General features: G+C 41.3%; 1 protein-coding gene across 1 annotated transcript; it reads left to right on the top strand.

Moving 5' to 3' along the window:
* Positions 1-218: 218 nt before the first annotated feature.
* Positions 219-13,233, top strand: LOC126406905 (filensin). The gene is made up of 8 exons (XM_050071465.1): positions 219-782; positions 2,071-2,131; positions 2,392-2,487; positions 5,559-5,651; positions 8,529-8,642; positions 10,104-10,324; positions 11,385-11,476; positions 11,694-13,233. The coding sequence occupies exons 1-8, from the start codon at positions 409-411 to the stop codon at positions 12,692-12,694; spliced, it is 2,052 nt and encodes a 683-aa protein (XP_049927422.1). The 5' UTR covers positions 219-408; the 3' UTR covers positions 12,695-13,233.
* The last annotated feature ends 1,904 nt before the right edge of the window (positions 13,234-15,137 follow it).

Below are 15,137 nucleotides of genomic sequence, written 5' to 3'. Positions count from 1 at the left end.
AATTTCCCCTCTGTCCTGTGGTGGGCCACCATCCAATCTGCCATATCAAACAGGGATCTAGAAAGCAGCTGACTAAGAACCAAAATAATGGTGTGTGACAACCCAGTGCTTTCCCGGACCGGCCAATTGTTTGTTTTTGTAGTTCTGCTTTGTCATCAACAGCGTGGCTTTTCTAATCTCTGCCACAAAGGCCACAATAAACTCTGGAAGGCCCCAGGCTCGTAGCATGCGTGGCCACAGCTAGAGGGAGGTTTTGTGGGCTATTTCGCCAGCAGCCAGTGCTGTGCAGCGTTTAGTCTAGCATGAGACAGCCAAGGGTGAGCACCCGAGTTTTCACACAATAAAGGTGCTGAACGGGACCAAGCACTCCGGGGATACCACCAACCCACGGGAGGGAAGCGTACCACCATGTACAAGACCAGCTACCTGCACGAGGTGCGAAAGGAAAAGTACGAGCGCTCAGATGTCTTTGATGAGGAACCTGGGGACTCTGAATGCTCTGCAGGCATCTCAGCCATCCAGGGATGGGAGAGCCTTCAGGAGCTCAACAGCCGCTTTGCCCGGTACATCAACAGGGCACGAGTCCTGGAACAACGCAATGCCGTGTTCCGCAAGCAGCTGGAGACGCTGCAGCGGATGGAAGAAGCCAGCGGCCTAGAGGAGGCCTTCACAGAGCAGATTGAAGTCAACAGGCAGCGAATCCGGGAGCTGTCGTCTGACCACGCCAAGCTGGAGCGGGAGCTGAGAGATGCTTGCCGCATGCTGGATGAATTCACCAGCAAGTAAGAGAGTGGTGGTCTTATCTACTTCAGAGATAGAGTCATTAGAAATGTATAGAAATGTCAAAATTTAGAGAAAGTGATAATCTTATATAAATGAAGATAGTGGTTCACAAAAACCTTTTTTTTTTACGGTGTATGCTTTTAATTTCTTCTGGACTATTATTGTAAGGCAGCAGTACTTGTGCAGCTCCTGAGTCCAAGACAGAGTTTCCTTCAGGGACAATAAAGTATAGTGTATCGTATCGTAAATAAAATTTCTTAGGAAATCAGCAGAGAAACTGTAAATGAAGAGATAATAACTGTCACAATGGATGCAGTTTTTAAGTCGAAATGATCAGTTTACTCCCTTATAATCAGGTCGTCATACAGATTGCTTTATTCTGAACACTGTAGCATGTCTAGTTATCATAAAACAAGGCACTGAATTAACATCTAATTAAAATAAGGGTAAATTAAAGGGTCAGTTCACCCAAATCACTGAAAAAAAAGCACATTTTCTCACTCACCACTAGTAATATCCGTGCCTATACTAAAGCTAAATGGGGTAAAATGGAATGTCATTTGTAATACACATCAAGCAGCATTTGAAATCATTTCAAAAATTCCACTGCGACATTTCGTTCCAGAAAGATTCTCTATGTTCCCCTGGATAATCCACATACCGCACTGTCAACAGCTTTAATAGGGACTATTTGTTCAGCAGAATGTAGTTCCAGTGAAAACTGTTCACAGTGAGGTCTCTGAATTATCCACAGTAACCATTTTTCCAGTGCTGTAAGCAATTCAAATGAAATTCCACTGACTTCAGTCGTACTGATGTGGCGGCAGGAATCCCCGAGGCAGTTTGCTTAAAACCTGGGCAGTAATATTGTATCTACATGGATGCATGCCATTCAAAAGTTACAGCTATCTACAGACATGGTGCAATCAGCTGTCAGCAGGCAGCAAAGTCTCACTCCATTATTGATTGAGTTGAGAAGAATATTGACCAACTCTGACTGAATCAGCAGGTGAAGAGAGCTGGATTTCACCAGGTGTAGCTTCGATTTGCAGCTCTGACACGTTACGAACACAGAGGTGTCGTGCCTCGAGAAAGTGATGAGTTTGTTCATGGGTCCTGTTGCGCTGTGAGCACACAAACACAAACATGCAATAATAGTCATAAAACACACAGGTGTATTTGAGGTAGGTATTCCTGTACCGTGAAAGGCTGCAGCTTCATATTATAAAGTCACTGTTCCGTCTCCTGCTTTTTATTAACACATAATCGAGATGTTTTATGTTCCAGATATAGAAATGAATGTGATTATCAAGAACAGCTTCGGAGCACACTGGAGCAATTAAACAAGGTACTGTCTGTCATACAGTTATTGTGCATCGAAATTCTCCACCATTTAAACATGGAAAAAACTGTGCATGTGATTTTACTTTGTTGGTTTTGTTAACTGGTTTGAGGTGGCCAGTATGATACTGGGTCAGCCACTGAAGAGTTTTAAACAATGTTGCAGGACTGCAGTTTGTCACTTTGGTGACTTTTGGCTCGTTATGAGCTCAGTACACTTAATAGTGTTTTCCCTATTGTTGTTTGTTCTCCTGTCCGCTCCTGCAGGAGGCTGACGGTGCTCTGCTGAGAAACCTGGAGTACCAGATACAATCACAGTTCCTGCAGGACGACATCAGCTCCACCAGAGACAGACACAAAAAGGTCAGTGGCACTAATGGTAAAGTGGATCAAAGTGAGCTTCAGTACAAAGGAAGCTACACAGCTTTCAGTTCTGTCACCTCAAACACCTCCCTCAATTCAGTACAGATTTTGGATAGGATAACCACTGTAAATGTCTACCTTTTTTATTTTTTCTCGATAAAACCTCCTTGTAATTGATTTGGCTGTTATCAGACCATTTAATGGCCATTATCAGTGGTGATAAGTGTTATTGATGTGTAAGTAGGCGCCTGCCACACTTGCTTTTAGGCAGAGAAGGTCATTATCAGGACATAAAATCAAGCTATCTGCCAGAAAGGGCTTTCACATAAAAAGGGCTTTCTACCATGTGCAAGGAAGTCTGCATCCAGGATGGGCGGGAGAGATGGTGAACAGGACTTTCATCCAGGAAACTGGGGTTGGAGTCCCAAGTGAAATCAGTATTTATACCAAACCATGATCTTTTTGGAAACCTGACCAAAATGTTTTGACAGTTAAATCTGTAAAAGTGAAAGTGGAGCCTAACAAACTGGTAACAAACATTAATTGGATCTATAGCAGCCTTCTGAACCTACCAGTAGGTGCAGTAGGTCCACACTGACCCATATCTTTGAGGCTTATAATCACAGAAAATTGACATTTAATGGGCTGATAACATTCCGATGTGTTTCAGCATATGGTAGTCTCTGTGTAAGATGGTAGAAATTGTTTCTTAAAAGTTATCAAATATGTAGTTTTGGATTGTAATGTGCCTTTTTGTAGTATTTTCTCTACTTTCATGGCACTTTTTGTCGTTTTTTTGTTTATTGTTTTGTTGTTTATTTTCCATTGCACAATAGATTTGTTTTTTAGACATAAAAGCCCACAGAGAAACCCTGCATCCTAGAAATTGTGTTTTTATTTCACCAGTTTCACCAAGGGAAACCAAAAAGCACTTTAGTTGAGGTATGGCTTGAATTTCAGTAAAGTGTCTCATGATTCAAGTTGCTATGAAAGTCAAAGTGAACCTGATAATGGCCATTGAATGGACCTTTAGCAGCCTTCTGAACCTACCAGCAGGTGTGGTAGGCCCATACCAACCCATATCTACGAAGTTTATAACCACAGAAAATGGACATTTAATGGGCTGATAACATCCCGATGTGTTTCAGTTTATGGTAGTCTCTGTTCAAGACATCCAAATAGAAGTCGTTTCAAGTTATCAAATACATAGTTATGGCACTTTTTATAGGATCTTCTGTTTATTGTTTGTGTTGTTCTTTCATAATTCTGTGTATTTCCATCGCACAGTACATTTGTTTTTAGATATAAAAGCCCTCAGGGAAACCCTGCGTCCTAGAAATTATGTTTTTATTTCACCATTTTCACCAAGGGAAACATGTTTTCTTGTTTAGTGGCAAACCAAAAAGCACTTCAGTTAAGGTTTGGCTTAAATTAAGTAAAGCAAAAACATCCTGTTTCATGATTCAAGTTGCTTTTACCTCAATCAAACTGCATTAGGGGCCAAAAAACATAGTGCTTAAGTAGTTAAGAGCAGATATCGTATTACAAGAATGAATATTGTGGGGGGGGGGGGAACAAAGGAAATAGGTTACCAGTGTGTTTTGCAGATACTTTCAGTGAGAACATTTTGGAGCGTACATTCATCTCATTATGTTGATAAGAAAGTTGATTCAAGTGACGTTAAGGTTCTCTCAGAAACATGTTTTTTGTTATAAATAATTAGCATATACATTTAATTTCTGGGAAAAAGAGTTGCACAGAGAGATTATCTTTGGCTGTGAACACTGTAATTGCCCATGTACGTAATACAATATGTACCTTTAATGTATTGGTATAAATAGAAGGAACAGAATACCACAGAGATCAGCTGCTCTGTCAGTGACAAAGGGGAAAGTGTTGTGGGCTTTATAAGTGTATATAAATCAATATATTTTCACTCTACAGCAAAGAGACGTACAGCAGAGAAGTGACAGTGAACAACAGCATTGACGCTGACATTAAAGCAGTACTTATCGATGGCTCTCAGAACATGAGCCCTCAAAAGCCACTTACTGACAAATGGCTTTAATAATCCCTCTCATTGTTCACAGCAGTTAATATCTCTGACATATTGCATTTTGAAATTGTGCCCATACCGGTCTTTCTGACAGTATCTTCGATGTCAGAGTGGTGTATGTTGTATGGATTTATTGGATAACTCAAAGTCAGTCGATAAATTTAATCCACACCACGAGTGGCTGTAATTCAAAATGTACTTCAGAGCACAGTGTGTTTTTTCTTTCTGCTGCTTTTGAACACTCCTCACCTCGGGCTACCACTCCTCAAACGACAAGGCGAAAAACCTCGCATGGGTGCCAAAGGATGTGTTATGATGTACCTCGGGCTTTAGCAACAATTTACCTTCTGTGATGTGAGTGAGGACAGAATTACAGATAAAAAGTAACAGCGCTCTTCACTACTGACATATGACAGGAAAGCCTAAAGGAAAGAAAATGTGTGCAGTAGGAACGGCTTGAAGATGCAACCCAGCAGCCACAAAAATGCTGAGACAAAAGAAAACTACACTGCTACATAATGCATCAGGCGTACTTTCCGCAGACTCTTGCCTGACCAATTTCTCCCCTTTTTTTTTTGGCACCCACTACTGCTTTTGATGACGAATTAATCCGTGACTCTGCAATATTGAGATAGCATATCAAAGGGCACTGCTGTTACTATATTATGTGAGAAAGAATAGGGAGTCGCCTCACATGAATACTGGGCTTGTGGTCCTGCGCTTTGAAGTATCCCTCTGGAGGCAGGAAATATATCTCTTCTTTATTAGGGAGGTTGAGATTACGCTTTTGCAAATGGATTTTAAAAGAAACTTCCTTTGCTGTGAAGAAATGCTCGCATCGTTTATAAAAACATGTCGGCTAAATGATGGCCCTTTATTGGATACTGTCATTCTCTTACCCAAGTGCAAAGTAAATAAGCAAGAGGTGTGTGTGCAGAGAAGATTAAATAAAAGCTTAGGGATGTTTTTCCTTTTGCTGAGTTGTATATTTTGTGTTTACCTTCTTCCTCTATAGAACCTTGCAGAGATCCAGACCTATGTAAACATTTTACAGCAAATCAACCAGACACTTCCCCTTGTTCCCAATACGTCAGTGGGCATCTCTGAGGTGAGGTCATTAATGTTGTCACTGTGTGTGTGTGTGTGTGTGTGTGTGTGTGTGTGCGCGCGCTGCAGTCCCTGCGGGGGAGAGGATGGTGTTTGCATGTGTGTCAGCCCTGGCTACGTGTCTGGGGTTGATGAGGTTACCGGCTTCTCAGTCCGATTGGTCGCCTGTGCCTGCATTTGTCTGTTTTACTGTGTATACGTGTGGGTGTGCATGTTCAGAAAAGCACAGACACTGGAACAGTCCACGGGACACATGCACAGGCCAGCAGTTTGAGGGTGACAGGACACATAATGAAGCACGTGCTGGAAAAAAACAAACAGACAAAAAAAAACACCTGTGAATGTGAATTGTTCAGGGTACTGTTGAGTGGCGTTTGTAGCAGTTGGAGTCTCATAAGTGTTTCTCAGAGGCAGAGCTGCTCTGGATGCAGAGATTGTTTAATTGGTTGAGTTAAATCTCAGAGGGCAGAGAAAAGGAGAGCCACAGGTCTTGGCTGCTGAAATCCAATGAAAATAGGACAAAGGTAAACAAGGAGGGAGATCATTGTATGGAGCTGTTAGTCCAGCTGCTAAGGGACTCTTAACAAATGGGTCACCTGATAGGAGAAAAATAACGATGACTATTGAAATCCCATAAATCCTATTGTGAGGCCTTTTTAGATCACCGGATAACAACACATTAAAACAGCTGGGGCAGAGTCATGCTGTGCTCTCCAATGTCATCATTAAAACACTTCTAGCAACACTTAACCAAGCCAATTTATCTTCATACCTGTTCTAAAAATATAACAAGATATACTTTATTAATCCCTGAGGGGAATTTTTTTTTTTTTTTTTTTTACTCTATTGTCAAATGCACACAGGCCTGAAATACACACACATGCACAAACAGGACCTATACATGCATTAAATGGAGAGATGTCAGAGTGAGGGGGCTGCCTTGGACAGGCGCCCTGAGCAGTTAGGGGTTCGGTACCTTGCTCAAGGGCACCTTGGCAGTGCCCAGGAGGTGAGCTGGTGCCTGTCCAGCTACAAGTCCATACTCCATATTTGGGGGACTTCAGCTGGAGATCCTTCAGTTCCCAACCCAAGTCCCTATGGACTATATAGACAACAATTATTTTACATGCAATTCAGTTTTGCCAGTCTCTGTAACTATCATTTCTGACTCACTAGTTCCAGTGCCTTGCAAAAAGGTTTCAACCCCTTGGCGTTTTTCCTATTTTGTCACATTACAACCTGCAATTTAAGTTATTTTTATTTGGATTGTATGTAATGGACATGCACAAATTAGTAAAAATTGGTGAAGTGAATTGGAAAAACTTGTTTTAAAAAATTCTAAAAAATAAAAGAAAGTGGAAAGTGGTGTGTACATATGTTCACCCTCTTTGCTATTAATTCCCTAGGATCTGGTGCAACAGATAATTACTGAAATAAAGTCCACCTCAAAAAACTGTATAGTCATGCTGCGGCTGGCTCACAGAACATCTGATGATGGTGTGCACATTCAAACACGGATCCAGGGAGCCATTTCAACATTTTATTGCAGATAGGGCAGTCTGAGACAGTTTTATGGTGGTTGTTGGATGACTTTTTTCTGTAACAAGGAATATTTTTAAAAAATTGTCTGCTCTGCATAACATTAAACAATGATAATAATGAAAATAATATTAGTAAATTAGCTATCATTTAACTTATGTCATTAATGCATCCTTATCTTAGGAATCTTAGAACAATAACACAAAACAATCTGTTCACATAAGTCCTCTCTTTGTTGTCCCTGGCATGTTGGAGGGAAAAAGAGAGTCACAGGCCTGAAGGGTGGAGTTAACACCACCTGTGCACAATCTAAGTGTCACATGCTCTCAGTATATTTATAAATGTTCTGTAAACTTCACTTGAAAGAAAACTGAACCATATCTACTGCTCCAAAAAATGATTTTACTTATTAGGTAGGCTAAAGTTGGCTGTGTAACATACATTTTTGTATGTTCACAGCAATAATCTATTTGGCCCATTAGTGAAGATAAATCTCCATCAAGGAAACTGCATCCAGAAGTCCAGAGCTGACATGATTTAATTTCCCTTTCTTTGTTTATTGGCTTTAAATTTAGGTAATTAATCAAAATGTCATCGTAATTTTACTTCCTCTCCACTGAGCGCACATTCATGCCTCACCTCTTACAGGTGTAACTAATGACATTAATGATCTTCGAGTTCATGAAGTATATTTGACATCCAATTTCACAAATTTCACATTAAGTTTAATTATTTATCTCACAATGTGGCAGGCTTATGTGTTTTGAGATTTGGAGAGAACAACTTATAATTAAATTAGCCGTAATGATGCATCTCAAACATGGAAATGAGAACAGGAAGTCATTATTGGATTTTGATTTTTAAATTGGTCCAAAACCTAATAATGTGGCATCATAAGAGAACACTCTGCTGCTAATAAATGTTTGAATATTATAAATGGTAGTTAAAATGATATATAATAATATATAAAGTTAAAATGATTGGAAATGTTGAGAATCGTGACAGCTTATCATACATCTACCAGGTGGACGAGTAAAGCTCCAACAACAGCCACTTATGTCACTTTTATCATTATTAATGCAGTTTCTAGGGAGTGGACACTGCACTCCAAACACTCATTTTAAAGAGTAGATGAACAGAACACATCACTGCTGTCAGCAACCTAATTGTTATAGTGCCCTTAAATTAAAAAATCAATCACTAAAGCTTTAACTACAGTGAGGCTTCAGGGACAGACCGGCTGTGTGTGAGTCTGCGTGTGTGGTGTGACATTCCTGCTGTAAAGGCACACTGTGCATGTCTCTGCATTTTCTCATTGATTTATGCTCACCGTGTGAAGGAACAGGAGAAGCTGCTGGCCCAGAGGAAAGTGCCGGGGCTGCAGAGTCAGCTGGAGGAATACAAGAGCGCCCTCTGTCAGCTGCAGGCCCAGAAACAACGCCTACACGCTGAGGTGGGTCACATGGTCACCATGACAACAGGAGGTTTCAGGTTAATTACATGCACCGTGCCAGTATTGACAGATTTAAAAAGAAGGGGATTCCTCAAAGGAACCAAGTGTATTTGCATTAAATGAAAGACAGGCACCAGTAAGACCAGTCCAAGATCTGGTTTACTTACACTGATTTTCATTATTAACTATTGTGCAGATTATAATCACAATTAACTAGACAAAAATAGATAAATAAAATAAATTTTAAAAAAAAATAAAAAATTAAATTAAATTAAATTAAATTAATCACATTTGAGTTGCTGTAACCTAACCTGTTGCTTTTTTGCATTTTTGTTTTAAAATTAGTTAAACAATGACTTTGAAAATTGCCTCTTTTTCTTCAATCAACTAATTTAAACAATTTTAATCGACTAAAATTTCGAAGAAAATTAATAGGGTGAAATGTGTCTTATTATCCAAAACCTGTTCAGAAGATAACTAGTAGAGGTTTCACTCACAAAGACCACGCCAATACAGTTATAGACTGCAACTAGTTTATTGAGGGATGTGGGTCAAAGGGATGAAGGTCGTGGGATGAGGGGATGAGGGGATGTAGTCACAGAGAAGGAAGAAAGGTGGGGGTAATGATGGGAGAAATTGTCATAGAGGAGGGAAACAGATAAGGAGTGTTTAAATACTCTTAGTGCGGAAATGGATGAGATTGAGGCGTGTGCTTTGTTCCCAATCTTACTGTAATCTAGATATAAAACTACATTTATTGACAGAAAAATCAAACACATTACGGAAAAGATTTTTGTTTTCTTATATTTGAGTCAACACACCAATCAACAATCAGTTATATCTAATTTTAGAATATTTTGTTAAGGGACATTTTCATTTTACTTTCTGCTGCTCTTATTTCACTTTATTTTATAAGTTAGAGAATAATAACTACTCACTAAGCGAGGCATTCAATAGGCCTTCACCCTGCAGCCTCAATGATGTTGATGCTGCAGAAGCACCACTAGATGTCAGCCATGACCACCTTGTGACAGAAGCGTAGTTAACAGCTTTAGCGAGGGCAGTGTCTCCTCATAGGACATGAGAAACAAAGGACTGTTTCAGTTCAATGGAATAAGATGCCAAAGAGTTTTCTCACTTGGCTGCTTTGTTCCCACAGGTTTTGACTAAAGACATAATTCTGCAGTCTGCAAAAATGATGCTCTTCATGCTGCTTATATTATGCATCATGTATCTCTTATCTATTTGGGCTCCGTTTTAACTGTTTTAAGTTATTAATCACATCGTTTAAAAAATTATTGTTTTGTCTAAAAACAGTGTTTTGTATGTGTTGTATTGTGTTTTTGTACTCTTATCAGAAATACATGACATGACACATGCATTGCGCTGTTAAATCTCCTCAGGGGGCTTTGTAAGTTTACTTTATTTTATCATAATATCTTAATTAATCTCTTCTTTCAGACTTCAATGTTGGAGCAGTCCATCAAAAGCACACAGGAGAACTACGACGACGAGATCCAGATGTACAACGAGAAAATCGAGTCTCTGCGGAAGGAGATCGAGGAGGCTGAGAGGTCCCTCGAGAAGTTCACCAGTGAATGTCGCCACCTTGCCATGTACCAGACGTCCCTCGAGAACGAGCTGGAGAGGTACAAGAGGATCATCGAGAACGAGGATAACAGGTAAACGGCCTTCACCTTGTACACAGGAGACACACTTACACACCATGCCAGGCCTGACAGAAGAGGTTAACTGTTCCCTTCAGTCAGGTTAACTTTGACAAAAATGGCCCATGGTGGAATGAAGCCCTCCATTGAAGGTTGAAATAATCGCTGAGAAACTGTCACTCTGACTCCCAGTAAATCCAATATATATGTAAAGCAATACATATGAAACAGATAGAATAGATTTAATCATGAAATTGACCTGAATTTGGATCAACAGCTGCAAAACATTTGTTTAAAGGAGCAGTGTGTGGGATTTAGTGGCATCTAGTGGTGAGGATTGCAGATTGCAACCAGATGTATAGATATAAATGGCTCATTCTTGGGTAACAACAATTCTAATTTCCAGGCTATTATAAACTTAAAAAAACACACTTGTTATATTATAATACATTTCTGCCAATATGTCCTCCTAAATCCTACACACTGAACCTTTCAAGATTTAATTTCTTGTAAAATTCCCCCAAGAAGATGCAGAGCTATAGCTAGAACTTTATGAAATCTTAAGCCATGAGTCCAAATTCATTTAATTCAGTTATAGTTTCTCGTTAGTATAGTATAGTTCCCTACATAAAGGTCTGCTGTTTCATCATGACCTTCTTCACACTTACATCTTGTATCATCTTGTACCTCTGAAAAGCTAAATTAAAAAAATGGTAACTATTAAAAGAGTTCACTCCAAAGAATATCAGAATCTGCCTTAAAATAACACCATAGGTAACTGAGTGTTATTGTAAAAACCCCCACAGGTCATATGCTGTCATAACAAGGTTATTGTAGAGTGCTGAATCAGCCAGCAGATGGCACTGGGTGACAACAAATGTTTCTGTTACTGCACTTGTACAGCAAGAGGCTGAGTGTTTTTTTTTCCATGTGAGATCAGATATATTTATGTCATTTAAAGTTACCTGTTGTTTCCTTTTTTTGAAAAATGTGAATAACTGATTTCCATGCATAGCAGAGCTGTTGAGTGCATGTAGGTTGTATGGCTGACATTTCACTGCTCTCTTTCCTGCAGGTTGAATTCAGCGATAATTGGCACTCCCATTACCCTGTTCACCACTAATTACCGCTACACTCACACACCCACTGCATCGAGCAGGGGGAGAGGTAAGGGCACCGTGAGCACATCACAGCTGGTTTACATTGAGAGTCATGTTTGAATGCACATACAATCAGCTGCCATTGTTAGAGACAAAGCTGACAAAGCAATGTCTTTATTGTCTTTAGCAACCCAGGACATTTGAGTGTGTTGGTGCATATCCAATTCTGGTCTTTTCTTGTTCACCAGTTCCAGCTAGTTGACTTGTGACCTTTTTGTGTTCAGATATCACCCAGGCTATCCAAGACATCACCAGCATCAAGCCCCGGCAGAAGATCCTGGCCAAGAAGGTCCTTAAGAAGAAAGAGCTGACCCCGAAAGATGTGATGGACAGTGGCCTGGAGGAGAAAAATGGGGGCGCTGCTGAAGAGGCTCCAGATGAAGACACAAGGAGGACTCCATCTGTGGAAGTGGGTGAGGAGAGGGTGAAGAGAACAGAGCAGAGACCTGTTCTCACTGGAGTGTCTCCACAGGATGTCCCCGACGGAGCTCAGATCAGCAAAGCTTTTGACACTCTTTGCAACATCGTCAGAGACAGAATGAGGAAGTACAAGAAGCCTGAGCCGATCGCTGACTTTTACACCAAGGGTCGTTATGTCCTCGTCACTGGCGACGGCAGCTACCTGGATCCATGCTTCTGCACCTCCACACCATCAGCCGGCCACATCTTCGTCACTATCAGAGACGGAATGATGCCACCCTACGAGCCTTATGAACCCGTCATACCCTCTCCTCTACCTCCAACTCCTGAGCCCATAATAGATCCCAGGCCTGTCAGTCCCACCCCACCTCCTAATGGAGGAGAAGGAAAGGACAATAACAAGGGTGGCAAAGGTAAGGACAATGGAGGTAAAGGTAAGCACAAGAACGGAGAGCCTCAACCTTTTTCTAAAGATCCGAGCCCAGCCCCTTCACCCTCCGAACCCTCCGAACCCACCCCAGCTGCCACTCATCCCAAGAAAAGCCGGGATGACAACGGGCCAAGCGGGCCCACTCCTAAACCTGCGCCCCGCGGTGCCAGCACCAGCTCCAGCTCCAGTTCCAGCACCAGCACCAGCACCAGCACCAGCTCTAGCAGCTACACCCCAGAAGCCATGAGCTACGAGAAGCTGGAGGTGGTGGAGTCTGTGGAGAAGTTCTCCAATGATCGCAAGGTTAAAGGTTACGAAGAGACTTCCATGGTGGTGGAGACCATGATCGAGAAGTCCAGTAAGAAGAAACACTGAAACCACGTCACCTGACATGAAGAGTCAGTCAACTCCACCAGGGTCCTCCATGGTTCAGGTCCTCTGACAAGAGGACAATGCCACTGTTCCTCAAACTACTGTAACAAGACCAATATTTTTGTCTCTGAGAAAAACCAATCATGCTTAAAGACCAACTACACATTCCTGCTCTGATATTATTCACTGCTCTTCCATTTGCTTGCAGTCTCTGGTCTTGCGTCCAGAATACGTTTTGCTGGTTCCATAAGTACTGCTGTTGTTGTTCGACTTAACAACCATGCTCATGCTATGAGTCCTTTACTGTCTGAAAACTTGGGACAATGAAAAATGAAGCTCCACACCACCAAGAAAAAAAAACAATGAGAAAAGACATAAAAAACTAAGAAGTTGTGCCACCCCTCTGAACTCTGTCTTAGAACTCCAATTTCCCCCTTTGAGCTCATTTGTTCAATTGGATGCCACTGCCTGCCCTCAGCACAATTTTGCTGTGAATTAATTTGCTTTGATATATTGAATAATAAAAAAGATTCAAACATCAATTGAAACCGTGTTCTCCTTCTAGGCAGATACTCTGTGCTAAGCACGACACACACGTATTTGATAGGTCATAAAACCACTCAGGCATGTATACAGTGACCTTGAGTAGCTGACAATGGCCCCTGCATTTAGTATGACCCAATCTGTCTGCAGGAAGTACAGTGTAGCCGTCTTGCTGCCTCTGTGAGTTCCCTAGCACTCTGTCTATATGCAGTACTTTTACTGACTACTGCCCAGCACACAACAACATGGCTGCTCGGCTCCTCCAGTACACATCTCCCAGTCCATTCAGTTTTAAACCAAAATCTTAGGCAGTGTCCTTCTCCTTGGTCTGTGCCACAGCACACTTCGGCACGCAAAAGGCAGAGATGTAATCAGAACAAACCAGCAGCAGCTGTGTCAATCAACTCACCTGGTACTACTGTCATGAGCCACCACCCCACACCTCTCCCCTGCAGCTGACTTCTAACCACACCCACCTCCACAGACAGGATAGTTAGATGAAAAGAAAAACACAAAGATGATCTCTTATATGAAATATGGAATGACCAAACGGTGTCAGAGAAGATCTGTGATAATCATAAGTAATATCTGACCGGATTAAGCTAAGAAACTTAAGACACAATATGTTTGAAAGTTCGAAGAGAATAAAATGCTGGATAAAAAGAAAACAGCAAGGGGTGGTGAGCTTACTCTCCTTATTGTAACAGAGTTGTAGACTTACTTACCTCTTTGAGTAGTTTCAAAATTGGTAATGTTTATTGTGAAATTTATTATTTAAGGTTTAATGGACTGCACTTGTATAGTGCCTTTCTAGTTTTCCGACCACTCAAAGCACTTTCTACACTACGTCACATTCACCCATTCACACACTGGTGGCTGAGGCTACCATACAAGGTGCCACCTGCGACTAAGCATTCACACACACTCACACACCGATGGAACAGCCATCGGGAGCAATTTGGGGTTCAGCATCTTGCTCAAGGATACTTTGACATGCTGGAGCCGGGGATCGAACCGCCAATCTTCCTCTGCCTCTGAGCCACAGCTGCTCACGTTTTAAGGGAAAAAAATCGTGATATAGGTTAAAACGAATAGCTTATTACCAGAAGGGACTTTCTGACAGAAAGCCAGAGGCGCTCTAGCCATTATGAAGTTCAGCCAGTCCAAGGCTAAACATGGATGTATTAGCTGGTGGTCATAGAGATTTTATTGTTTCAATTTTTGATGTCAGTCCTCAACCATAGGCCTGAGGGCCAGCCTGCTGACTAGTTTCTATCTGTCTTCAGTTTTTTTGGTAAACATATTTAGTGAGGCGAGAACAGAGAGCTGAAAAAGAAATGTGTGGTGCAGAGAAATTACGAGCTAAAAAGCTAAAAATGTTAGTGCAAGATGCTAAATGGGCTAAATCTTTTCCGTGGTGAAAGGGCAAAGGTTGCGGTGGCCAGTGATGACTGTTGGACGGCTCCAACGCTCTCTGATGATGTGATGTAGGACAGTCTCCAATTTTGGGGTTTTTTTTAGAGGATATAGGCCTGTATGCCTTGGAGGTTGGCTGTATCTGTCTCCAAATATTTGCTTTGATTTTGAAGATAAGCTGCTTGTTTTTATTTCTTATTACAGACATGTTTTTGTGCTGATGTTAGCAGTAGTTTGCATTATACTGTGACTCAGTGCTCACTGAGGCTTGCTTGGTCTGGTCTTGTTTTGATTCAGTGCAGTGGTGATGTGCTTATACAACCTGAGGAGGCAGGTGGGTGTCAGCAAGACATCATGAAGTGTCTTTAAGGTCTCCAGTACAATCAGATTCTCTTTTTTCACAAAGACAGTATTAGTGTTACAGTTTTCTGTTCGTGCCCTTCAGGCGCTCACATTAAAAGGCCTTGCTACCTCAAAGTTCCATCAA

Source organism: Epinephelus moara, chromosome 19 (genome assembly GCF_006386435.1).
Source record: "Epinephelus moara isolate mb chromosome 19, YSFRI_EMoa_1.0, whole genome shotgun sequence".
Taxonomy (NCBI): Eukaryota; Metazoa; Chordata; class Actinopteri; order Perciformes; family Serranidae; genus Epinephelus; species Epinephelus moara.
The sequence above is the reverse complement of the archived record's forward strand: the minus strand, read 5'-3'. Positions and strand labels throughout refer to the sequence as shown.

Coding starts and splice junctions, on each gene's coding strand:
- LOC126406905 (XM_050071465.1), top strand. CDS start 409: ATGTACAAGACCAGCTACCTGCACGAGGTGCGAAAGGAAAAGTACGAG. Junction 2,132..2,391: donor CACTGGAGCAATTAAACAAG/GTACTGTCTGTC, acceptor CCGCTCCTGCAG/GAGGCTGACGGTGCTCTGCT. Junction 2,488..5,558: donor CCAGAGACAGACACAAAAAG/GTCAGTGGCACT, acceptor CTTCCTCTATAG/AACCTTGCAGAGATCCAGAC.